Source organism: Scatophagus argus, chromosome 9 (assembly GCF_020382885.2).
Source record: "Scatophagus argus isolate fScaArg1 chromosome 9, fScaArg1.pri, whole genome shotgun sequence".
Lineage (NCBI taxonomy): Eukaryota > Metazoa > Chordata > Actinopteri > Scatophagidae > Scatophagus > Scatophagus argus.
Genome location: NC_058501.1, coordinates 21,063,595 through 21,088,314, shown reverse-complemented (window position 1 = coordinate 21,088,314; position 24,720 = coordinate 21,063,595). Strand labels below are relative to the sequence as shown.

The following is a 24,720-nucleotide window of genomic DNA, read 5'->3' as shown; positions in this document are numbered from 1 at the left end:
ATATACAGCATATTATGCTTTTTGCTCGTTTTTAAAAAGTGCATTCAAAGGGGAATGAAGTACTGCGTCTTCTCTGGGGCTGCAATTTAGGATTATTCTCTTTATTGATAATTTCTTAAAATTGGCTTTGCCTGAAGTAGAGACCAAAGACCTCACAGATGAGGTGAGGGGTCAGTGATGTTCTGGTTGGTTGTGATCACTCGCTGCAGAGTCTTCCTGTCCTGTGTCGGGCATGAATCAGTATGTGATGTTTCAGTCGGGATGGAGAAGTTGGCCGTTCTGAGTTTCCTGAAGAGAGTTTCTGAGCTGATATGGAAAGATGTGAGGTACTTTACTTTTTCTTTTTTAAATCCAAAATCAACAATCGCCCGGTTGTTTTCTCTGCAAGATTGTTGATTTCTCCTCCCTATAGTGTTAACTCAGCAGTTATCCCCCCCTTCCAGCTTTGTGTCTCCTTCAGAGCTCCTCTTTACCAAGAGACAAACTGTAACCTTAGTGACCCGAGGAGACAAGTGTAGAGAAGCCTTTGTTACAGAGTTTAAACCTTTGCACTGAGGAATATCTTAAGAAAAATGCAACTGAGAGTTCAATGAGTGAAATATGAGAAATCAGTTTTCTTTTTGGGATGTGTTGGGAGGACTTCAAATTAAATTATATTGTTTGTTGAATAAACACACGACCCCTCACTGCATTTCAACCCCTGCATCATAAGATCAAAAGAATCCAAGCGAGACGCGGCTGATTTCCTCACAAGAATTTTATTTCTTTCTGTGAGTCACTTGTTTTTTTTCCATCTCTCTTCTTTTTGGCAAGCAAGGTTTCCACACCTACGCATGAACTACAGTTTTTAGTCGCTGCTGAAAGAAAACACGTGGACACAAAGCAGTTGTGTGGGGAGCAGTGTGGTTTTCACTTCACTGTTCGGTTCAATCTGTGCAGGAAAAGGCGTTTTGATGATGTAAACAGACACATACCCGAAGTGTAAACCCCTCAGTCAGCAGCGTTTAAGACTGCCTGAATGGCCTTCACAGGAGATCATCACATTTCATCTCTCTCTTCATCTTGTCAAACAGTGTGTGTTATTATTCCATCAGTAAACATGCAGTTAATTTGTTAGTCTGTGTGTGCCCCCCTTTCTCGGTATCTCAAAATGTATCAAACTTTTGGTACAAAAAGATTTAACAGTAAACATGCAGAACGGCAGTGTTTCGCTGCCATCTAGTGTTCATTGTCAACAACTGGCTGTCTGGAAAGAGAAGCTGCTACACTGAAGATTTGCAACAAGACTTCAGCTCTTTCCTTTTTCCTTTTGGTTTTCCACTGGCTTCACGCTGGGAGGCACGCTGGACAGGTTTTGTGGTACATTTGCCCACACGGCAGTTAGATGATAGCGGTTTGCCAAGCCCTTTAGTTTCTACAAAGACGTTAAGACATTTGTGTGGATCTACACATCAGTGCGTTTTTTTGGGTTTTTTTTTAAAGGTGTGATACAAATTGATCAGGTGCATTCAAGAGGGCATCATCTTCTCATAGGGAGTCACACCCGGGTGCCATTTTTAATCCTCGCCACCTTAATCTGGTGAGAAATCTTCTCGGCACTAACACTTGCAATCAATGTCAAGGAGCAAATTAAAGTCAGCAGTGAACCTGCTGCGTCACACACGTCAGTTTAAACACGCCGCTGAAAAGGCCTGTCATCACGCCTTAAGGAATTTCCATTGAAATTTAGCTTAAGATTGACTGATTTATCATTATTGGCTCTTGGGATCAAGGAAACCACCAACAGCATCTCAGCTGTTTCCCCATTCTGGCATTAAACATTAAAAGCATTACTGGCACAATCTTCTTCTATGAGTTTAAGCTATAAATTACAGTGTCTACTGACTGCATGTCCCTTTTATTTCAGAGCTAATAAATCAAAACTCTGAGAATACTTGAAAGTGTCATCGAACACGCTGCAGTGACGAGCTAAATGCTGAGCACATTTAACACCGATAACGTTTCTATTGGTGAGCAGGTGACGTGAGAGCGACGGCCGATCGCGTTCCCGTCCACTTGTGACTTTTCACAAATTTAAAATATCTTCAGAAGGAAAATAAAATGTTTGGATGTGTTGTCAGTCAGGGTTGGACCTTGGAGGTGGTTTGTCGGTTTATTTATCAGGCTAATAAATATATTGGTTAAATAGAAGTCCTTAAAGTTTAGATATTGACAGACTGTGTGGCCACCACTGATATGATGAACCAGCAGTTATATTTTTCTTTGTCCTTTCCATTTATTCTGGAGGAAAATGTCAAATACTTATCATTTTGTGGCAGTAAAACTGGTCCAAATGAATATCAATGCTAAAATAAAATCTGTACTGATCAAACCCTGATGCCAACGCATGGTGTGAAATGGAGTTTGAGAAAACCGGTTCAAAACTCGTAAATGTGACAGGACATCAGATGCATGATGTCGGTCGTTTTGTTGTTAAACTCTTGCGCATGCAGATAGTGAATATACAGCGTAAGCCTATAATATAATCTACATGTGTTCAAATATTATCTGTGCATACTTATACACCAATATACATCTCTCCCCCTCTCTGTCCACCCGATGCATCTCTCCTGTCCCTCAGAATGGGACAAAGTTCAGTCGTTTTCCATCCTTTTGCAGAAAAGTCACTTTAAAACAAAACAAAACAAAAAAGTTTCCACAAAGATCTTCCTCATCTCTGCGGTTCCATTTGTCCATCACATGGAGAAGATGGCGGGAGGTGAGTGACGGCGAGAGGGCAGTTCATGAGGGTGGATGTGAGGTTCCTCAAGGAAGCCCTCTTGAGTTCTTCTTTGACCTGAAGTAAAAAACAAACATAAAACTTTCAGGAAATAAGAAAAAATAAACCCAACAACAACAGCAGAGCTGATGTCACCTTTCTCAAAGCTAAAATTTCACTGGCTTGACACGGGACGCTGATCTCTAAAATCTAAAATCTAAATAAAATCGTACTAAACTGAAGTGGCACATAGCAAGAGGACAAATGGGAGCTTAATAATGCAATTTAATTTGTGGAATAAATTAGTAATTTAAGGGCACAATTTATCATACTGATTTGAGGATATAAATTATTTAATTGATTGAGAGAAGAGAACATTAATTAGTATATTTGAGAATTTAACAAAACCATGTGCAGTTGAAGATGATGAGAATGTCATCATATTTGCAGGTCTTTGCTCATAACCCAAAGTAACTGTAGACATTTCAGTTTTAACCTGATGGTGGCTCCAGTGGAAAAGTCGGTGAATGACGGCACATGTGAGTTTGCTGGCTGGGATTGCAATAACCGTGAGTTAGATCAGTATAGATATAAAAAAATGTCTTCAGATTGGCTTTAAACCGTTTAGTGTATATTTTTTCCACCTTAACCAAGTAGAAATTTTCTGATCCAAGAATAGCTTGGGTATCTGAAACAGGGGATTTCCACCTGACAAGACTCTGGTTAAAAACATGATGTATAGAAGATAATTTTAGGTTTATGCTGAGGCTGAGGTGTCCAAATTGTTTCAAATTGAACAGTCTGAGAAGAGAAAATCACTCATTCATAATCATTTGAACTGCTCACATCTCCGAGATATGTAGAGATATGTAGACATTGCTTCAACTTAAAGGGATCACCGGCAATCACGAACCAGAAGGAGGGAAGAAATGTTGGCCTTGTTGGCTGTCTGTCGTGCTGACATATTAGTTAGCAGTACAGAGAACATATAATAAAAAAGGGATATTAGAAAATAAATATGTCATAGGTATAAGTGGGTGCTGAAAATACGACCCCTTTTGACCCCTTCTGGTGGCAATAATACAACAGGTCCAAACAAACTGTACAAGTGTCAGCTTTGCCAGCAAACACACAAAGAAACTGAATTCAGACCTACCGGTGCTATTCTGCCACTTGTTCACCTGCACAATTATCTTTGCTTTCCGATGCTATAGCTAAATACTCCGCCCTGAAGGAAAGAGAGTAAGGAAAGGAGAGAAGGGGGAAAAGAAACTGTCAAGGTCAGTGAATCGGAATCAGAACAAGAGATCAGTTCAGCAAGGGAAAAAGGAAAATGTTATATTATATTATATATTTGAGAAGAGCAGATTGAAACAGATTGTGAAAGTGGTTGGTGGGACATCAGGACATTTGGACAGCCCAGCGGGATCTGGAAATGAAGGACTGGCACCGGGGTGAGGCTGGCGCTCTGTGTGTTTGTGTATTTTAAGTGTTACTCACGCGCTCTCTCTCAGAGCTTCCTCTCCTGCTGCTGCGATCTTCCTGTAGCAGTAAATCATCTCAACCACCAGCCAGAGCTGCAGCCCGATGATGGACACGTACATCATCACCTCAGACAAGATGGACGCCAGTCCCCTGGTGACTAGAGAGACAGAGGTGGGGGGGTGAGGTAAGATATATTGTATCTACGGGCTTAAGGAAAGGGGACTGATTTAATTTGTGCCATGAGGGATGTGGTCTGCCCAGGCCATACATTTTTCAAACGATATGAGTCATAATTCCTGACCTCCTGTCCTGAATTACGCTGCATCGTAATTCAACATTTCTTGAATCTTGCTGCAGATACATTTAACCTGTCTGACACCCATATGTTACTGCTTGCCATAGCCTGGCTAAAAGAAAACATTCACTGCTCAATCTACCTGTAATGAAAATTCAGGAGCTCGTGCACTGAACCATGGAAGATACCGCTGAGCTTGTTCAAGCATTTGGCACTTTAAGCACCTTGTGGACCATTTTGGGCCAGCAAATCAAGTTGTAAACACATTGCAGGCTGTTATCAGTTTTAAGTCACTCTCCTCTTAGCTCTGTTTTTGGTCTCCACCAACTCCTGAGGGAAACATGTACCCCTTTATGAGTTAAATGCTCCACTATGTTCAACAGCTAGTCGCTAACTTTGTCTGTCTCTTGTTTATTTGCAGGGCAGGTGGTGGAAAAAAGATCTTCAGAGCCTGCTGTTAAGGAAAATACTAAAGGTAAGGGCCAGAGAACAAAGACAAAGAGCTGAAAGATGTTGAAATGCTCAGCAGAGACTGAGGAGAACTTTAATTAGTCAAAGTTACTCTTTAAACTTGCAGTGATCCAGAAACCGTAAACACAGCAGTGATATATCACCATGCCATGAAGTTCATATGGTGAACTTGCTAACAAACAACTGCCTTTGTGCCTTTCCTGCAACCACACAGAAAGTGGCAGCTGTGATCGTAGAGTTGACTGAGGTCTTCGGAAACTGTTCAACACCTTCGCATGACTCACTGGTGAGATATCGGTCTGAGCAGCTGCCATGAACACAATGTGTTTTATTACTGTTAATTAATGAAATATGAATACTATAGTGAATACTGCAATGGTTAAACAACGTAAGTAGAAACAATAATATTCAGTGTTTCCATCAACACCACTCCAGCATTGATAGATATTCCTAAAGTTTTCCTTCTGGATATTTATTTACCACATCTCCAACAACACTTCAGCTCTATAAACACTAAACGCAAAAATATCCTCTCAGCTTGCATGTTTTTTTTCCCCCGTGTTTGGTCTGGGACTTTTCACAAGACAGTGTTTGACTAACAAAGACACATAACATAATCAGTTACTGTGTACATACTGCATGAAGGGAGCGCTCCTCCACTCTTAAAGGGAAAACGCAAACATTTACTGTTAAATGTCGTCACTCTGTAATACTGAACCTTTCAGGGTTTTTTGTTATAATATACTTTTACACCAGCCGCGTCTACTTCTACCCAAGTATGACAGCAATGTTTCTCCTCTCTTTAAGTCTTATCTCTGCATCTTTTGCGGCTGATTTCTCCAGCACAAAGTGTGTTTTCCTTTCACAGTTTGACAGACATACACCAGAAAACTGAAAATTTCAGTCAAAACAGTTTCTCTTATCAGCCTGGGTCCATCTTTATCAAACTGCGAAGAGTGAAATGTTGGACTTAAGCGAAAAAGAAAAAAGAAGGGGTAACACTTTCATTACGATAATCTGGTACAATCAGCCGCTCAGACCGCGTTAGTCCGTGTCAGTTGGTGCTGACTGATAAAATCATCGGTAAGAAGAAGAAGAAGCAGTAGAAAAAGTTTTGTGGTTTCAGAGGACAGCTGAAATGTGGGAAAAACTGACTGCAGTATGAAATTGAAGTTCTCACTTTGTTTGGCCTCTTCAACAGAAGGTCCATAAAAATATTTGCTGGTTTCTGTCCGTGTTTGCTTTGATACAAGCACATGTGACAGCACTCTGGGGTCGACTACCACCTAAACACCAGTCGTTACCGATCGCTCGTTCAATGTGTTGTCTAGTTTATTCACTCAGACATAACACTCCTTCCTTGGAGTCCAACACTGAAAAATTTGTGCCAATTGGTGCATGAAGTCTTTCCAAGTGAATTGCTCAGCCTTAAGAGGTTTGTGGTTTAAACTGGCTCTTCTTAAATGTAAATGGAAGTTTGTTCGATATCTGCCTAAAACATAAAACTAAAATAAAACTGACCCAGAATTGCAAGCCCTTGGTGCATTTGGCTCATTTAGATCTGGGTCCAAACATGCAATACAACACCCCTCCCCCTTCGCCCTTACGTCGTGGCACCACTTTCATGACGATAGTCTTGCTGGTGTTGGTTTGAAACTCGTAGTTGGCATACGTGAGGATGCGGCTGAATATGCACTGGTAGGTTCCCGTGTCATTGAAGGTCACATTGAGGATGTAGATGGAGCCGTCCTGCAGGTCCTTCGTGTTCTTGCTGCCGTTCCAGAAGAGACGCTCGTAGAAACGTTGGTCAATGATCTCGGGCGTTCCATCGTCGTAGCTGTATAACTGGAACAGAATCACACAGTGGGATTTGCTTGTGAAGTAGATGCTGTGGAAATTCAGCAAAGTGATGACAAGGGTTTCAGGCACGTTGAAAGACCATACATACCAAAGACTACACATTTTATGATCCCCTTTGCATTGTGTGAGCGTTTATCCTAATGAATCTGTGTATACAAAACATTTCAGTATGCTGTGAAATGAACTTTTAGGAACATGTCAACACTTAAAGGATATAAGGCATCCTTATCCTGTCTGTGCCAATCAGTCCCAAGCACACTGGTTTCTCCTGAAGGTCTAAATCTTTAAAAATGTTTCATAAATACGAAGGTTCAATTAAAACCCAACACTCAATGAATCAAACCGTTACCAGTTAGTGCATTTTTTTTTGGGGTCCATTTGGAGGCCAACATTCACACATACAGTGTGACTTTCCTCCTGTTTTTAGATCTGATTAACAGTCTTTGTGTAGCTTATAGTCCAATTTCTTCTTTTACGTGTGCAGATAAACACATACAATGGGAAGATGCTGTTCTCTCTTGGATTATTATTGTTCAGTTTTCCTGCGGTCCTTGAGGAAACAGACAGCTGGTCCCCACACGACCATCGCTGCTGTTTTTCCGTATCGACCGAGCTGCAGACCTCACCTGTGCACTTACTGGCGAATTAGTGAAAGCAAATGGGCTTCTAAATGGGCTAATGGGATCTGTCCTGCTATAAGTATATACTGTAATGGCCTCTTTGGTTTGCCTGGCGAGTGCTTCTTTGGTGAGCAAATGTGTTGTCTTCCAGTAGACGGAAGGGTGGACGGGAAAAAAGGCCGTCATGAAAAATGCAAGACTCTGTTCTCTCTCATGATAAATGCATTGCAGCCGTTTCCCAGAGAAGGAGACACACAGCGTTATACCAGATTAGTTTTGGAGCTTTTGTGGGCTCATTTCAAGACTGCTTCTTCAACTGGAGGCTTTGCACCCGTTAGATATGCAGGGGAAATCTGCATCAGGCTTTTTGTAGAACATTTAGGCTCAATTTTTTTGTGTAATTTTAGTTTTGAAGATATTTTTCAAACGTGGCGTGTCAATCTATTAAGAGCGACTGTATAGGATGCACGTTTTTCTCCTTCAGAGTCTTAAACTATTTGTATGTATTGTTTAATGTAATTACTGTACAGAAGGAGGCTTGTTCTAGTCTCTTACTTAATTTTTAGCAGTGTTAATTAGTGAGTTTTAGACGTGGATATTGTTACCTTTGAATATAGCCGTTTCCAATGAATGCTAAACTAAACTACCCAGAAATATTAACAAGACAGACTTGAGAGTGGTATCAGTCTTCTCATCTAACTAAGTTGTATTTCCCTCTTACTCCTTTAAGTCATTACAGAGCGACACTCTATCAAAGCCTGTCTTGACGTGTGTCTTATCACTACTCACATGAGAGAACTCTGTCTCATCTGAGGCTTTGAAGTACCAGTTGACGGTGGCCACGGCCTGCACCTCGCCCCTCATCTTGCAGGAGATGCAGCTCAGTTTGAAGCCTTCGTTGGCAACGGCTTCTGTTTCCGAGTCCAACTCCACGCAAGCGCCGTGGCACAGAGATGCTACAGAGTGAAACGGATGAAGGACGCACAGTTACGCAACTCGTGTGTCACTTTACTGCTCTTCATCTATTTGCAGGTCACAGGGTTCAGAGGGAAGAGCCGTGGGTGGCCTTCATCCTCTTTTTCGTGTACCCGTGACTCAAGGGAAAGGTTGATATACGGGCAGAGCTCTGGTGCTTTTCAGTATCTCAGTATTTGCAGGCAAACTTACCACATCTTGCTTGTCTTACCAATATTTTGGCTTTTGTAGTTTTGCATGCTTGCTCCAAATGGTTATTGCATGCGTGTTTTTCTTTTCTTTTAGTAATGGGCTTACGTTTTCTTTGCTTGCATTTATTTTTATTTCCACTCATCATTTCAGCTCATCGATTATTGTGAATTTGAATAATTTGCTTTTTAATTTTGTACTAATGTACAACGTTTTGGGTGTTTTTAATGGGTGAAACTGAGGGGAAATAAAGAGGTTGCAGTGAGCGGTACGTGTTTCTTGCATTCTGCCAATTGGTAACTGAGCTAAATTCATATATAGAAGCGTGAGTCTATATATGCCATCATCACCATGACATACACTTTTCATCGGCCAGGAGTTACACACCTGTAACTCCACATGTTTCTTTCTCACACTGCACCTTGCAGTTTCCACTGAGGCCTCAGCATGGCTCTCAACCAAAGATCTTGTGCTATTCTCAACTTTGACCTCTGGGGATGCTTTTTGTTTTGAATCCAAAGATGGGAGGGAGGTGGAGGGGGATGAGGGAGAGGACAGGAAACACAACGCTGATCAGATGAGCTCAAGATCCATAGAGGCTGCACAACTTCCATGGCCTCGTGTACACAAGTATGTAAAAACAAATACATAAATAAAACAAATGTCTAGATTTTTTACTGCCTGGGATACAAATGTGGCAGCACAAAGTGAGAAATGATTACACAAATAGAAAGGCCACTACACTACTGAGAGACATGGAGGGGAGGAATGAGGGAGGAAGGAAGAAAGAGAAGGTTAGCACGGGCTTCAGTCGTAACAGCCATTTCTACAAAAGCAATGGGGAGACGGGGAAGCAGGAGGAAAGAGGCCTAATGCTGGCTGATGCACTGCAGAGAGAGAAGAGGGAGAGAGGGGGAAAAAAAGAGGAGGAGAAGAGAAAGTTACATAATGTAAGAGTTCACAGGCCCCAAAATACAAATGGACTCACAGGCTCTCGCATTTAAACAAGAGATGGACTCATGCATTTAAAAGCAAGCACAACCCAAACCCAGCTGGACCCGAGAACGACCAAACCCGAGCTGATATTTTTGCTGATCTCTTTGCTTGTGCCAAAGCCACATTTAAGCAAACTGTGTTCCCAGTTACTGTGGTGAGTACAATGTTATAGTCACAGATAGATACAAAAAGAGAAACTACCAACCAGGATCTAACTTTTAATTTAAAACAGCATTTGCACAACCCCACAATATCAGACGCCACAAGAAGTCCAGTGAGGAAAGCTCAAATGTCTGAACCTACAGGACAGAGTTCGGTTAAGGCCAGAGTCTTGGGTTTTCGGGTTTTCTGGGACGCCTCTCGATCGTATCAAACAGACCTGAGGCAAACAGCATTTTCAAACAGTTCTCCTGAACTGCTTCGAGAACAGCTGCACGTATTCTCAGAAAGCAATGCAGTGAGTGGAAATATATAAAAAGGCCAAATATAAAATTAGTTATTCTTTTATTTTTCAGTTCAATATCTGCTCTAATTAGCTTTCTTGTCTGTTACCAAAGTGACTTGATTGTTTGTGTTAATTACAGGCTGCTGTGAGCTGCACCAGCTGTCAGGGCTGCAGCTAAGCCTCGGTTTCCAATAGAGTCTTTGCTGAATGCCTGAGTGTAATCTCACAGGAAATCAACTAATAGACATTTTGGCAAATAGACGCCGCTAAACGACTGGTTAAACTTTAGCAAGCAATCATAATTTGACTCAAGTCTGCGAGAGATTCTGTCATATCAGCCGCGTGGAAAAGAGCAAAACATCCCATGCAGAAAAACGGGTGAGGATTAGCATATTGACTGCTCAGAGGAAAAAGGAGGTGAGACCTGGAACACAGACAGAGGATACACATTAACAACAACAACAAAGCACATGTTGGATGGACTGAAATAAATTAAGAGGATGTCTGAAGACAGAAGAGACGCCTTTGGATGCAGGAAGGACAGAGCAAAAAAAAAAAGAGAAAGAGAGAGAGAAAGACTGGAAGACTGGAAGAGTAGCACACACAGATAGTGTGAGGCAGTAATCCTGAGGCGGGGAGGCTGGTGACGCAGGCAAGAAGCGAGATTGTGCAAGGTGAGCAGAGATGCTGCTGACTGTCCGAAGCTGAGACAGCAAGTTCACAACACAGCGAAAAGACACGTCGAGAGGGAGAGAGAGACAAACATGCAAGCAGACTTGAGAGGAATTGCACAACCAAAGTGCAGACCAAACAAGAGTCCACCAAACTGCCTTGGCAGCGATTCTCACCAACAGCAGCAGAACACATACACACAGAGCATCAAAAATGCAAATCCATTGCGTAATCTGTGGACTGAGGGTCAGGATTATGCAACAGATATTCCACAAATTGCAGATTAGTTGTTTTTATTCCCCCCCAACCCGGGGTGGGTGGCTCGTTAATCCCTCACATCAGTCGCTGTATACTCCTGAGGCCCAGCAAAAACACATACTGACCTATAGCTTTAGCTGCACAAAAGGCCATCCACCTGCTGAGGTTAGCTAGCTTAGCATGTCGCTGGGAGCTAAAGGAAATACAAAACCGATCGAGGTTATGTGCTGAACCAGCCACCAAATTGGATTAGCAATAGCAAAAAGAGACTAAGGGGGACAACATCTGTTTCCATGGCTGGGTTACCAGTGACATAAACGCACAAACACACACACATACTGTAGGCAACACAGAACCTGGGGAAATGCCAAGCATCCATGACATTTCCCTTGACACCAAGTGAGCAAGAGACTTTCCACTGGAACAAGTAGATCTTTGAAGCATGCTGCTCTGTGAGCGTCTCTTTCATTTTACTCCACAGAGCTGCTGATTGTCATGGCTGGTAAAGTGACGGCGCACTGCTTTGTCAGTACAGAACAAGGAGTCCCTGTCTACTTTTCTGCCTTCGTATCATGTCTTAAAACAGTTGCCCCCTGGTTCGAGTGCACAGTTTCTACTTTGTGAAGTCCAAAGAAAAAAAAACAAAAAAAACCCAAAAAACACCAAACCCCAAAACAAGACCTCCAATGTACAGTATGTCTCACTGTGAACCAAAAGGCCACAAAAATCTTCTCAAAATGTCATCAGTGAGTCGAGAATAAAAAGTCTCCTTAACAGACAGCTGACACATTGACACATTGTCACACACAGAAAACGATCCGAACATCCTGACTCAAAATGTGCATTTGTCCCAGGGTGACCTTGTGTGGCTCTTGCAAACACACACACACACACACACACATAAGCATTTGCAGAAGCACTACCTGATGTAAGTGTACGAGAGGCGTGAAGCAATGCCAGCACACATGAGCTTCACGTCTCTCTTCTCATTGGCCTGTCTGTCTCCAGGATATCAGCTCGGCTTTCTTTCCCCTTTTCTTTCTTGAGAGATTGTCACAGCTGATTTCTTCGTCGTTTTCTCCTGACTCTGCAGTGTTCTTTGGTACATCCGGTGCTCGTGAACAAACAAGCGAGCTCCACGGCTGTGAGGCCACACGCTAACTCTAGTTGTTGCAGCTCAGCGTCGCTTTGATTTGCTGTTTGGTGGACAGTGAAAATATTTGGTATCAAGGCAGGAGTCTTAAATTTGATCACTGTAGTCAAATTGAAGTACATTAAGCACTGATGAGTATTTGTACTTCAGTTGAAAACAGTCTGTGTATTCTGTGGACGTCTGAGATCATAACACGTAGTTGGGGTGTAACAAAGTAATTTTTAAAAAAATAAACGTTAGAAACCTGAACAAACTGCTTATTCACCGACGTCTGTGCTGCTGCTACAGCTTAGCTTAGCTTCATGTCGACCGTGTGTTACGACTGCAGAGTTAAACATTTAATGAGCCATTCTGATGGTATTAACAAAGATTATTGATGAACGGATGAGTTCCCAGCTCTACAAACACAAACTGAGCTGAGCTGAAGGTCACCCCGTCCTTCAGAGCTCCTCTCAGCCTCCTGACTGCCGCCCCCCTCCAGCCGCTACAGGCCACCCTGGTATTACAGACCTCTGTCACACAGCTGGACGAACAGGGGCTCAGGTGTGTGTGTGTGTCATGTGTGCAACACAAGTTAGCAGGACGCACACAGCCTGAAATTAGGGCGCGGTGGCACAGAATCTCCCCCCGCAGAGATTTGTGGGTTGGATTGGATTTCCGCAATAAAAAAAAATTAAAAAAGCCTCAAATAGAATCAAAATGAAAGTCTCTTCAGAATGAGATTTGAGCAGCTTTAGGGCTTCGGTGTGTGGCAGCAGCTGCAGATGGGGCACGACTGATTGACTGTTACGGCTTCTGAAAATAAAATTCATCTTTTTGTTGACATTGTGGGCTCGCTCAGATGGAGAGCGTCAGTCGTGAGCTCCTTGGTCACAATGCCTGCTGTTTGCACGAGGCCATAAACAGGCCCAGACATCCCGCACGCCGTACGGCGCAGTGGCTGTTGAACACGACTTCTGAAGGCAACATTGACTTTAACAGGGAGCTGAAAGAGCACTCACGTCGTGCACCTTTTTAAACGATAAATGTCAGAGAAATGTTTAAAGTTTCTTCCTGGGAAACGAAATATGATGTGTGCTTATGTAGGTTTGACTCAACCGGTTTCAGCCAATGATATCACGGTGGCCACCCGTCAGTCAGTCTTCAAACATCAGCAGCACAAACCTGAGACTCATCAGTTAGCTGTTTGGAAATTTGTTCGATTTGCCTGCCTGTCCTCCAGAAACACGACACGATACAAAAGCCACAGATATTCTCAAAATGCTGTTTCATCTGGACTTTAACTTGAAGGGAACAGGTTCTGTGAAGTTATTCAACTTTTAAGGGCTCATAGCCAGAAATAAAAGCTTTGAGCTGTAAAATGCTGAAAAATAAGCTCAAACTTGGGCTTCAAAATCATAAATCTGCCAGTCGAAGAGGTTATAAAAAAACAAAATAAAGTGCAAACTACACATCAGACTAAGTAGTTTTTGCTGGACTTGCTGCAGTGCTTCACTCAAGCAGCCGTAATCAGTTTATGTCCTAAAGCCTGCTACTTAGAATGATGAGCTTCTCTGTAATGTAATTTCCAGTATGTGCAGCTGCAGTGGTGGAATGGACGTGCATCCAAATGGCTCGGGGCTGACGAGATGGTGTGGTTGTTCAAACATCCTGCTGACCGTGACCTCCTGTGAGCAGAGGTTCACGCTCGAGCCACGTGCAGACTGAAAGGCTCCGCGAGTCCCTCGGCTTGCGATCAGATGCTTTAGGCTTTATGAGCCTCTGCTTTGGTTTGAACACACACTTCCTGTCAGCTGACTGCTCAGTTTGTGTCACATTTGAAGGCAGCTTGACCAGATGAACCTGAAGCTCCCCTTTTAAAAAAATGACTTTTTTCCTTCCTCTTTTTAATCACGAAAGCGATTTGTTCCCCTCCCATATCTGTCAAGATGCTTTCGTGCTGACATCAGTTGCAGCTCAGCACAGTTTGTCACATTCAAAGCAGACTCTAACAGACTCTAATAATCCACAGGTTTCGCTGTCAAAAAGCTTTTTCTTCTGTTTCAGAGGAGACAGAGAGCTCTGTAGATAACTCTGAATGACTCTGTGGGCACATTTGTAAAGGGTGCGAGTCTTTTGTTTGTGGTTTGTGAACGTTCACTGTGTTGGGACGAGCTGCATGTGATATGTGAGTCTGTTCTGCTGTGTTTTCGAGGCGAGCTCGTCCTTCTGTTTCCCCTGTTTCTTCTTCTTCTTCTTCTTCTGGCTGTCCTGCGCAGCTGCAGCTCAGTGTGATGAAGTTTGTTTGTTTGGGCTGCGATTCTTTCACTCTGAAACTTTTTTTAAAATACACAAGCTGTTATTTTATCCCCCTCGGTCGCTTTTAGTTTCCCCCCTCCTCTCTTCTTTCAGGAGATTCTGTCCAATTTCCTGTCTCTGCTTATATCCTCACCCTCACTGCGTCCAGCTCCAGATGTGTTCACTCACTCGAGTCCTTAACCGACCCGCCGACTCCTCAACCAAGCTGTCTTTTTCAGTCGCTTGAGGTTGTGTAACCTTCTTACTTTTTTTTTGCCAAGCTTCAGTTCTTCGCTCGCTATCTGCTTCCTGGCCTCAGCTTTCCACAGCTCTGCCTGTTTGTTTTTCCACCTTAAATCCCGGATTAACTGCTGCTTCACGTAAAGGAATAACAACACATACTATTTGTTTTATTTTCTGAGCTTATGATGCTGTGTTGAGTGTGAGATAAAGAGCCTGGTAGAGCCTCTTCCATTTTGTGCCCCATTTTAAATCCCGGTGCTTAAAATCAGATTATCTGGAACAGTGATTTACCAACTTAAAAACAAGTGACTTTTAGTTTCAAATATTTAATTGACAGAAATGTTTTCATGGTTGTAAATGGTTTACTAATATCTGGTTATCTTGATGGTCTCCAGACATTTTTAATGCGTGGCAACAGATCATTTTCAAATAAACCAAGAGGCCATAAATAAAGAGACGTGGCTGCGATTGTTCAGACAGGCTGGTGAAGGATTGCGTCCCAGCAGAGTTGGTTGTCTTCCTGCGGGTGTCAGGAGACTGACAGTAACCCAACGGTGATGGATTATGTACTTCAGGCTGTTTTCAGCTCAGGGTTTTTCACGCTATGAAAGAATAAATGGCGGTAAATTGCTTCTCGTAAAGGTGGGAAATTGAGTCAGGATGTGTCAAATGACACAGATAGCAGCAGGAGGAGTCGGAGGGCAATGCAGACTGTTGGCACAAATTTAAAGGAACATTTCCTGATTTGAAAGGCCGTCACGATGCCGGTTCAGCTCAGCAAGTGGTCGTATTTCAGCCGCACGCACAGCAGAGGCGTGACGACAGTGAAGTCGCCTGAGCTCGAACTGACCATCACCTGACGAGTCACGCGACAGAACGTTAACCTGCGACTATTCTGATGATTCATTTTAAATATCCGAGCAACTGAGCGAAACAGAGCCGCCAAACGTGTGTCTGCTTCCAGCTTCTCCAGCTTTTGAGCTTTCATGTCACTGAACACTGAACATCTTTGAGTGCCGGACGGTCAGTGCGAAGTTTTCACTGTTTTCTACTATTTCACAAACATGCATTAGAAAAAGGTTTAAAACACTGACACACTGATCAGTAATGAAAATGATTGTAAGTTTGCAGCCCTAAACTGCAAACACACACACACACACACACACACTTCAGAGGAAGACGACGCTCTGCAGCAAACAGAGAAATTACTGATCTACATTGTTTTGGACCTTTGAACACACAACTGCTGCTGTAGCTGTGTGTGTGTGTGTGTGTGTGTGTGTGTGCGACTCGTTTTAACACTGTCACATGGCCTCTTCTCATTACTTTGAAAAGAAAAAAACAAACAAACTGAACAGCTGGGCTTTTAGCAAGCAATCCAGCACAGTGATGGACCTACAAACACTCAGTCCCACATCTGCATCTGAACACCAACACACACACACACACACACACGCTTCCATCTGTGAGCACAAACACACACGCACACACACGAGAAAACCAGCTAAACATTGCCTACAAACAGAGCTGACAGCGGCAGCGAGGGCGACATCAGACGACAGGAAACACCTCAACAACAGTCACAAACAGAGCAGCCAGTGAACGGCGAACTGCATGGTGGCTCATGTGCATGCCAAGGTGTTGCCATCACGGCGTCGCCATGGCAACACGACCACTGCCCACTCACCTTGAAGCGCCAGGAGGGCCAGAGGTAGCAGCAGCAGCAGCTCTGGTGCTGCAGACATCCTGACAGGAGAGAGGAGACTGGTGGTGGTGGCTCTCTACGGCGTCAAAACACACCACACACACTTACACACACTCTCACTCAGACACACACACGCTTCAAAATGGAAGACACAAGACAGATCTACAGCAGCTACTCCAGCTTGGTGATGGGTATTAAGATGCCAAAGATGTGACTGTGATAAAAAGTCTGGTAGGTGAGAAGAGGCTGCTGGGACTCTGGGTGTGGTCCACCCTGGGTGTCTTCTTCTTCTTCTTCTTCTTCTTCTTCTTCCTCTCCTTCTTTTTTTCCAGCTGATACAAAGGCTGGAAGGAGGGGTGGGTGGGTCTTCTCGATGATCCGGTCTTCTCAAGCACCTGAAAAGCCTGGCGGCAGCAGTGTGGAAAGCGAGAGCCCCGCAGACCTCGTCTCCTCACCCTCTCAGGATCTAAATCACTCTTTGCTGCTCGAGAGCCTCTCAGCGTGTGAGCGTATTGGATTACAAGAGGGAGGAATCACTCAGAGTTTCAGGTTTCGGCCCCTTGTCGCTCCAAAAGGCCCTTTGTTCAACTATTTATACTCTGTGGCACACCCTCAGGCCTGTTTATCTCCACGGTGAGACTGTGTGCACCAAATAATGCCAGTGTCCTGACACCCTGGCTGGTCAGTGAATGGCACTGGAAGACTGACACCTTATAGGCTGATCTGATAGGAGACGATGTTGAGGTGTCTGGTGGAATCTGTGCCGGAAATGGAAGACGCAGCGCGCGAGAGAGCTCTGGAGTGATTGTGCAGAGAAGTCTGACACAGTGTTGCATGCAGGACACGTTTAGCAGCTGCAGATGTGGTCCGGGCAAAAAAAAGGAGCGTGACACAGCCACAGTGTGCGTGAGATGGCAAATGGAAGCAGTGTGAAGTATCCTCTCGCTTGTTTCCACCTCTCTTTGGCTTTGGAAGAATTTCTTTTTCTTGTTATTGCCTCATATCAGTGTTATTGCTTTCTGTCTGTCGTGCAAACTGCAGCCTCACAACTACACATCCCTTCAGAGAAAACTGGAGGCAGTGATTTTGAACAGAGTCTGGCTGCTCGCGACTTATTCACGTGAAATCACCCGCTGTTCGTGCGCGTCCGTTAAGCCATATGGTTTGTTTAGCTGCTGCTCCGATGGGTCACCAGCACATGACACCGGGGCTTTATTTACACCGCCGCCCGCCTTCCGTGCGTCCTCTTCGGAGGCTATGAAAAGTGCGCTCTTATTTTGTGCATTACGGCAGTGTGGCCATGGAGCAAGTCTGTGTTTGAACTCGGGTTTTCATACGACAAATTGCAACCAACTAGTCACGAATCGGTGAGTTTTGGGGGGGGAAAAATGCATGAAATTTTGCAAATCCCACCAACGAAGCAGAGCCGAGCGCAACGTCCTTTTCACCTGTCGACTCTTAATCAAAGCCCCCTTTCAAAGATAAACAAATCCTCCGCTTTTCCCTCGCTGATATCCTTGAAACGTCTCGTCCTGTTGATGGAGAGGTGGACGACTTGCATCCCGCGTCGGGCGATCAGATGCTGGGAGTCCCTCTGCCGGGTACCATCGGACAGATTTTAGGATCGGAGCACAGCACAGGAGGGGAGAGGGGGGTGCGAAAAGACAAAAAATGTCCTCCGTCTCCTTCTTATTGCCTTCAAGAACAGACGCGCAGTTGGAAATGTCTTTTGGAGATCCGCGTAGTGTTGTTGGAGATTCGTCAAAACGAAGACAAGCAGAGGGACACACACACAAACACACACAAACACAAAATAAACCCCCAAATCACTAACGTTCAGAAATTACATGGTGTGTCAGTGGAAGGATGCCGGGCTAATCGGTCTTTGGGATGGGTGAAGGCTGGGGGGAGGGAGGTGCATACCCGGGGGGGGTGATGCATTGCAGCAGAGGGATGGAGAAAGATGAGCAGGAGGTAGAAGGTATAGGGCCGTTGTTATGGCAACAGGGATTTTCTCTGATGTTTTCATCCTTTCCAGAAGCCCCCACGTGTTGGCAAACAGTCAGGTGAGCGATATCACAGAAAAGCTGTGTGTATTGTTGGAAAATTAAAGAAAAGGTGGTGCCAAAACAGTAACTGTGTTACATTGAATATTTAGAATCCGAATCCAACAAAACCTGGTGCGTTTTGTTTTGTTTTGTCACATTTCTAATGGATCTTTAGTGACTGGTTATCGATGTAACACAGATGCATAAATACGTACAAATTAAATGGCATAAAAACGCACAGAAATAAAGTAACTAAAACATACACACTACATAGACAAAAGTATTGGGCCACCTGACCATCACACCAGCAGGGACTTTAATGACATTACAGTCTAAACACACAGACAGCTTTGCAGCTCTAACAGCTTCCACTCTTCTGTGAAGGCTTTCCACAACATGTTGGAGTGTTTCTGTGGGAATTTGTGCCCATTCATGCAGTAGAGCATTTGTGAGGTCACACACTGATGTTGGACCAAAAGGCCTGGCTCACAATCTCCGTTCCAGTTCATCCCAAAAGTGTTGGATGGGGTTGAGGTCAGGACTCTGTGTGGGCCAGTCTTTCTATGTAGGGATTTCTCTTCACTGGAAGTCAGGGATTTAACCTGGGCCTTATTTTTTGGATTGATCCAGGAGATCACTGCTGGATCAGCTCTGTCCATCAAAGTTACGTCCACCAAAAGTCTTTTTGTTGTTGTTGTTACTCTGAGTGTCCGATAACATCACAGAAAAAAAATCCCTACAAAGAGAGACCATTTTGTTAAAGAGTAAAATTCTTTTGTGTTTCATGAGAACTACAAGTCTTTGCTCAGGGAGAAGTCTTGCTCTGCAATCCTCGAGAGGTGAGAAGTTTCTAAACCTCCCCCCGATTAGTGAACATCTCGCTGCAACTACATAATGGTGTTAATGATCTTCAAATACAGTATAACCCGTCGGTTTTAGCTAATTTCAAATTCACATCAGACCTTTGGTGGATGACTGGTGGTTTAAAAGGGGTTGGCACTAAAGAGGCTGTAACGTGTCATTTTGAGGACCATGCTTTTATTTTAGGTGTGCAAGAAAATGTTTATGTGCTTTAAATCAGCCAGAATTAAATGGAAAGCTTAGTCATCGCAGCTGCGTTCTGTTCTCAGTCCTGCAACGGGGCTGTTTGACATTTGAAACTGTCAGGTTTTTGACTCATTGTGATAACAACTACCGCTTTGTGTCATTAAACCACATACCCACATACGGGCCCCTCTGAGCTGTGTCAGAGAGCAAGTCCGTGCACCTGGTGTCATGTTGTGTGTGTGTGTGTGTGTGTGTGTGTGTGTGTGTGTGCGCTGATCTCTTGTTTTGGCCATTTCATTATGCAGAAGTCAGGATTACTGTGCAGATCACATCCATGCCCCTGCCCTTGAACAAAGTGTGTGTGTGTGTGTGTGTGTGTGTGTGTGTGTGTGTGTGTGACCTCACTGTCCCTAATTCCACCAGCATCCCTTTTCATCTTTTTATATATTTGGATTAACTGAAATCACAGCAACAACACCAGTGAGGATCATATCACTCATCCAGTTTGAGGCATTGAGAGTAAATTTGTTTTTTTAATGCACAAATATAAACATAATTTCTGTGATTCCTGGACAAAAAAGCAGGTGTGATGCATTGGCAGGTGATACATTTTCATAAGAGGTCATCTACAGAATTTTGCTTTTTGAAGTCAGTGATTTGAGTTCTCATTCTTTATACTTCATCTCCCTCTAGTGGTGGCTGAGGGCAGTTGCAGAAAAGAAAGCCAGAAGTACACGTTTCTGCGGAAGGAAGACTTTGATTTTCTAACAAAGAAGTACAGCAAAACCGGAACAAATGGCTCGTGTCACAATGAGACATGTTAAAACATATTCGAGCCAAGAGCAGTAAGAAGAATTCATAAGATTAATGACATATTTTATTCATATATAATTTATATCCATATGTAAGCACTTAGATATTCTGTTACCTTCTCTCGTCTCGTTTTCTACTGTTTATTCGGGTCCGGGTCGCAGGGGCCACAGTCTATTACCTTTCTGTGCAATAATATTCAAACAGTTTACAGTTTAAATGAATGAAGAACCTGTTGAAAGCGTGTGCTGGTAGATGTTTCCTAGCTGGCTCATAGGAGGCCACAGATGTTGACAGTCCCTCTAAATATTTACAGTATTAAATAATTTGTAATGCTGTCTTCATTAAAGGTTCAGTGTGCAGAGTTTATGGTGATCTACTGGATGATATCATGTTCGTAATTAGCTTTTCATGAGTGTATAATGAGCTGGGAGTAAGAGCGAGCCCTGTAGATGGTCTTCCTCCACAGAGTTGAATTAAGCTGATTGTCCCTGTTCACGAATTGCTTTGGTCTCTTTTCCTTTGCTGACAGCCTGGATCTCCGGCGTCAAGCCTCTCGGTTCGAGCCAGGTGTTAACGAACTTGGCCTCTGTGCATCAGCAGGGCGGTTACGAGGATCAGCAGGATTACGATGGGCACCAGGAGGAGACCCCCATACAGGGGCCACGGCTCCGGAAACACCTCCTCATCTGGCTCTGAGAAACACAAACACACCAGACAGGAAGTGCAATCCTAAAATTAAATCACATATTGATACGGCGCTGGATTTATTGTAATCCTTTCTCCTGTAAAAACAACTTAAAGGAGAAGTTCACCCAAATTACACAGAGAAGAGGAGACATTAAAAAGGAAGATGAGAAATCGCACAACCCTCCCCAGAAGCAAAATTAACCTAGACAAGCAACTGAGAGTGAACGTTTCCTACTTTTTAAGAGAGACTCACCAGGGGTAGTTGAAACGTTTTTTTCAGTACTTCCACCTACTCCAGCTGATAAAGAAGAAAGCATTCAGACATGTTGTCTTGTTGACATAGTGCATGATTTCTCGGCAATGAAGCATTTTAAAACTGCCTGCAGCTTCAAAAATAAAATTCACTGATCTTTCCATGCTTAAAACTCGTCTAGTTTCAACTTTAGGGCAATAAAATGGGACCACAAGCTTTTCTTCAGATGTGGGTTCACACATATCCAGACAGGACATGTTTAAACATTTGCAATGACAGGGCAAAGACATTGTTTCCAGTCTCACTATTTTGTCAGTTTTTGTGTTTTTATGTGATCTACGCTACAGCTAAAGAGTTTTATATAGTTGAGATTATTACCATTTGGACCGTAGTGGAAGTTGCTCTTCGTCACCAGCTCTTCGTTCAGGTGCAGCTGACACTCATAGTTTCCTCCGCTCCTCAACGAGATCGTCTCAGAGAGTGTGACGTAGGGCAGAGCTGCAGAAAAGTCTCCCGAGAAAGAGTCAACACTTTGGAGTTTGGATCCACCGTGATAAATGGACAAAACGAATTCGGCATCTCGGGTCACGTTTACTGAACAGCAGAGCAGAGAGTCGTTGTGGCGGGCAAAGATCATGGTGTCTGAGGAGAGATGCACAGAGATGCACAGCATGTTAAAGTAAGAAACGCAAACGTCTGTGCTGCAGGTTTCATCTGTTAATGAAATCCATAATCTATAATCCCTCCTCATCCCAGGCTGAACCACACAGACACAACTACACAAAGCAATTTTATGCTTAACCCTAAAACTTTGAACTTAACCAAAGGCCTGTTTACCAGTTGAGATTTTTCACTGACCACCCTGAGATCCACGCTGCATGATTGAAAAGGACTTGAGACCCAAAAATGTCTCTAAAATTCATATCAAACGGGACAGTGACCGTTGCACATGAATGTGTCTGCGTAGTTCCAAAGGAGCACCTGAAGACTGATGTCCATTATGTCAGTTTGATTTCATTTACAAAATAAATGCACTCAGACTTTTGTTTTTTCTCGCTCACGTCGCTACCATTTATAAGTTAATCAACAACGGCCAGGCGGGGATTTTTTTTCGTTGCATGTCAACATTTCTTGTGAAGTCAGCATCAGAACTGCCCCCACAAAGTCACAGCGAAATAAGCTGCATGCAGAGGCTGCAGATGGCTGTGCAGGACAGCGGAGAAGACGTCTGGAGCACAGGCACATGATGCATATTTGAGCCCTTACTCTGCTTAATTAGATGCGTCCGTCCTGAAATAAATCAATAATCTTAGTCCTGACCCTGACTTTTACCCCTCAGATTTTCTCAGTCCTTCCTACAAACCAAAACTTTGTCACCGTTTTGTCTTTAAGGTGAGTAAAAATCTACAGAAGTCTGAGATAAACTCGCAGATGCGAAATGTCTTCAAGTTTATCTCTCCCTGTGAGGACATTTGTCCCCCCCCCCAACTCCTCTGAAACCTTGTATTTACCGTAAACCGTCAGTAATGTCCCGTTCCCTGTTTTTCTGGAACGTTTGTTGTTCTCTGCAGTGATGATGGAGAGCTTGCACAAGTACTTCCCACTGTCGGCCCAATGGATGCTCTTGAAGAGTATGGATTTGTCTGAGGAGTTCACGTTTTCGTCCAGAAGGGCAACACGTCCCTGGTAGTTTTCAGTGGGGGGCCACAGTTTGACATGGGAAGTGTTGTCTTTGAAGTACACCCAATACAGAACCGGTGAGTTCACCATTTTCTCATCGTGGGAAATGTTGAGCTGGCACGGCATTGTAACATCACGACCCAGAACGGCAGTAAGCACAGGAGGCTGGTGGACTGTGACCAGAGAGCGAGCACCTGAAACAACACGAACATGAAAACAGAACAATCACAGGATGTTAATGAAAGGCATCCTGCCAAAAATAACCACTACATCACTGAAATGCTCAACCAACATCTGCGTTTGTTCTTTTAAACAGAATTTACAGGAAGTTTGACATGTCACTTGATTTAAAAAACAACAAGTAAAGCTGTGCAGTAACATACAGGTAAGTTTCCCCTGTGCTGTTAGACTGTTGAACACCAACTGACTAACATGCTGCCCTGCACTTTAGTAACTGATTTTTGCTCGTCGTTATCCACCTGCTGTTCATTTGCACTGTTTTTCACCCACTTGCACTATACTCCACCCTGCACTACCTCACTTTTAGACTACCTCCAGAAACTTATTTATTTTACTCATCTTATTTTATTTTGTGTTACCTTATTTTATTTTATTCTTCTATTATATGTTACTTGTTGCGTTCTATGTATGCACCAATCACCAAGACAAATTCCTAATAATGTGAAACCTCTTCACTTACAATGGCAATAAAGTCTTTCTGATTCTGAAAAGAGTCTTTCTGAAGTTTAAGGCTTCTCTCTCCTTTGAAACTAAACTAACCAAGAAAGTTGAAAATACTTCAGTGAAATCTGATCACCTGCAAAACATTTATACTAAAACACGGTGGGCTGAGTTGAAGAATAGATAAATTCCCCAGGACTATTTTAATGACAGCCACAAATACACACACCGAAATTTTTCATTCTTGCGATCAAAAATCCTAAATTGTACCTGAGACCATAAGGTGAAGAAGCACCCATTGTGTCCATCCCCGTTCCGTCACTGTTAGCAAAATCATCTTTGACGTGTCTCTCGACCAAAGACACTTTAAAAGAAGATAACGTTGCTTCCTGTGAGTGCAGACAGAACAGCAGTATACTTCATCACTTCCTCTGAGAGTGAACTAAAAAATAGTTTGGGAGTGAAACGCCAAAAGTTGTTGTCTGTATCATATATTCGCTGTCATAAAGTTCATTTGCCATGAACCTGTAGGCAATCCAGAAGAAGCACGTTAAGTGGACCTTAAATGGTGGTTATTCTGTCTGTCTGCTGCTGTTTCAAGATCAAGAACGAAGTTAAAAGCTCAACTCGAAAGATAATTCACTTACCGGCTTTTAAAGTTGCCCAGCATGCAGGGTTCACTTTATCTCACAGTTTTTCAGCTGCCCACATGGAGGAATAATGGATTACTATACCAAAAGGTATTAATACTCTTTGATGCCTTAGCATTGGTGATATTGACAATCATGTACTTTTTCCAATGCGTTCTCCCACACACAGAAGTGATATAATTCTAGAGAAATCATATATATTCAATATTTACCACGAGTTTTTAGGTTGAGATCTAAATGGAAACTGTGGTTGGGTGTGTGAGTAATAATCTGATTGTTTTTCCGTTGTTTTTTTTTTTTTTTTACGAAGACCCCCACCAACCCAGTGCTGCAACAGGATGCAATCTACAGTCTGCACACCCACAAGCCTGTGGTAAAGTTGTGAAAAAGAAGAGCTATTTTCTTAAAAATCTTATGACATTCTGTGATGCCTGAAATTGTGATGTCTTTTATATTTTA

General features: G+C 43.2%; 2 protein-coding genes and 1 long non-coding RNA gene across 9 annotated transcripts; 1 reads left to right on the top strand and 2 right to left on the bottom strand.

The window, feature by feature from the left end:
* Window positions 1-742: 742 nt before the first annotated feature.
* scn1ba (sodium channel, voltage-gated, type I, beta a) lies at window positions 743-18,271 on the bottom strand. 4 transcript variants are annotated; one of them, XM_046400901.1, is made up of 7 exons: window positions 16,385-18,271; window positions 9,041-9,153; window positions 8,279-8,445; window positions 6,617-6,854; window positions 4,259-4,400; window positions 3,915-3,986; window positions 2,699-2,836 (listed from the first exon to the last, which is right to left on the bottom strand). In XM_046400901.1, exons 3-6 carry the CDS (start codon window positions 8,351-8,353, stop codon window positions 3,920-3,922), a joined length of 522 nt encoding a protein of 173 aa, XP_046256857.1. In that variant the 5' UTR covers window positions 8,354-8,445; window positions 9,041-9,153; window positions 16,385-18,271; the 3' UTR covers window positions 2,699-2,836; window positions 3,915-3,919. The 4 variants fall into 4 exon arrangements, with proteins under 4 accessions (XP_046256856.1, XP_046256857.1, XP_046256855.1 ...); XM_046400899.1 differs by lacking the exon at window positions 9,041-9,153; XM_046400900.1 differs by lacking the exons at window positions 3,915-3,986; window positions 9,041-9,153 and having other exon boundaries at window positions 743-2,836.
* LOC124065470 lies at window positions 3,212-21,671 on the top strand. Its single transcript, XR_006844416.1, has 3 exons — window positions 3,212-5,013; window positions 5,224-5,295; window positions 20,840-21,671. It is a non-coding gene; the product is annotated as an uncharacterized LOC124065470 (long non-coding RNA).
* LOC124065467 lies at window positions 20,357-24,528 on the bottom strand. 4 transcript variants are annotated; one of them, XM_046400895.1, is made up of 6 exons: window positions 24,259-24,526; window positions 23,882-24,000; window positions 22,762-23,124; window positions 21,629-21,892; window positions 21,251-21,295; window positions 20,357-21,002 (listed from the first exon to the last, which is right to left on the bottom strand). In XM_046400895.1, exons 1-6 carry the CDS (start codon window positions 24,279-24,281, stop codon window positions 20,881-20,883), a joined length of 936 nt encoding a protein of 311 aa, XP_046256851.1. In that variant the 5' UTR covers window positions 24,282-24,526; the 3' UTR covers window positions 20,357-20,880. The 4 variants fall into 4 exon arrangements, with proteins under 4 accessions (XP_046256851.1, XP_046256853.1, XP_046256852.1 ...); XM_046400897.1 differs by having other exon boundaries at window positions 23,882-23,975; window positions 24,259-24,525; XM_046400896.1 differs by lacking the exon at window positions 21,251-21,295 and having other exon boundaries at window positions 24,259-24,528.
* Between the last annotated feature and the right edge of the window lie 192 nt (window positions 24,529-24,720).

Excerpts from the sequence above, each read along its gene's own strand:
- scn1ba (XM_046400899.1), bottom strand. The coding sequence starts at position 16,442 with ATGTCTGCAGCACCAGAGCTGCTGCTGCTGCTACCTCTGGCCCTCCTG. Across the intron at positions 8,446-16,384 it reads GGCCCTCCTGGCGCTTCAAG|CATCTCTGTGCCACGGCGCT; the intron begins GTGAGTGGGCAG and ends TTCACTCTGTAG. Across the intron at positions 6,855-8,278 it reads ATGAGACAGAGTTCTCTCAT|TTATACAGCTACGACGATGG; the intron begins GTGAGTAGTGAT and ends ATTCTGTTCCAG.
- LOC124065467 (XM_046400895.1), bottom strand. The coding sequence starts at position 24,281 with ATGCTGGGCAACTTTAAAAGCCG. Across the intron at positions 23,125-23,881 it reads TCTTCACCTTATGGTCTCAG|GTGCTCGCTCTCTGGTCACA; the intron begins GTACAATTTAGG and ends GTGTTGTTTCAG. Across the intron at positions 21,893-22,761 it reads GACATTACTGACGGTTTACG|ACACCATGATCTTTGCCCGC; the intron begins GTAAATACAAGG and ends ATCTCTCCTCAG.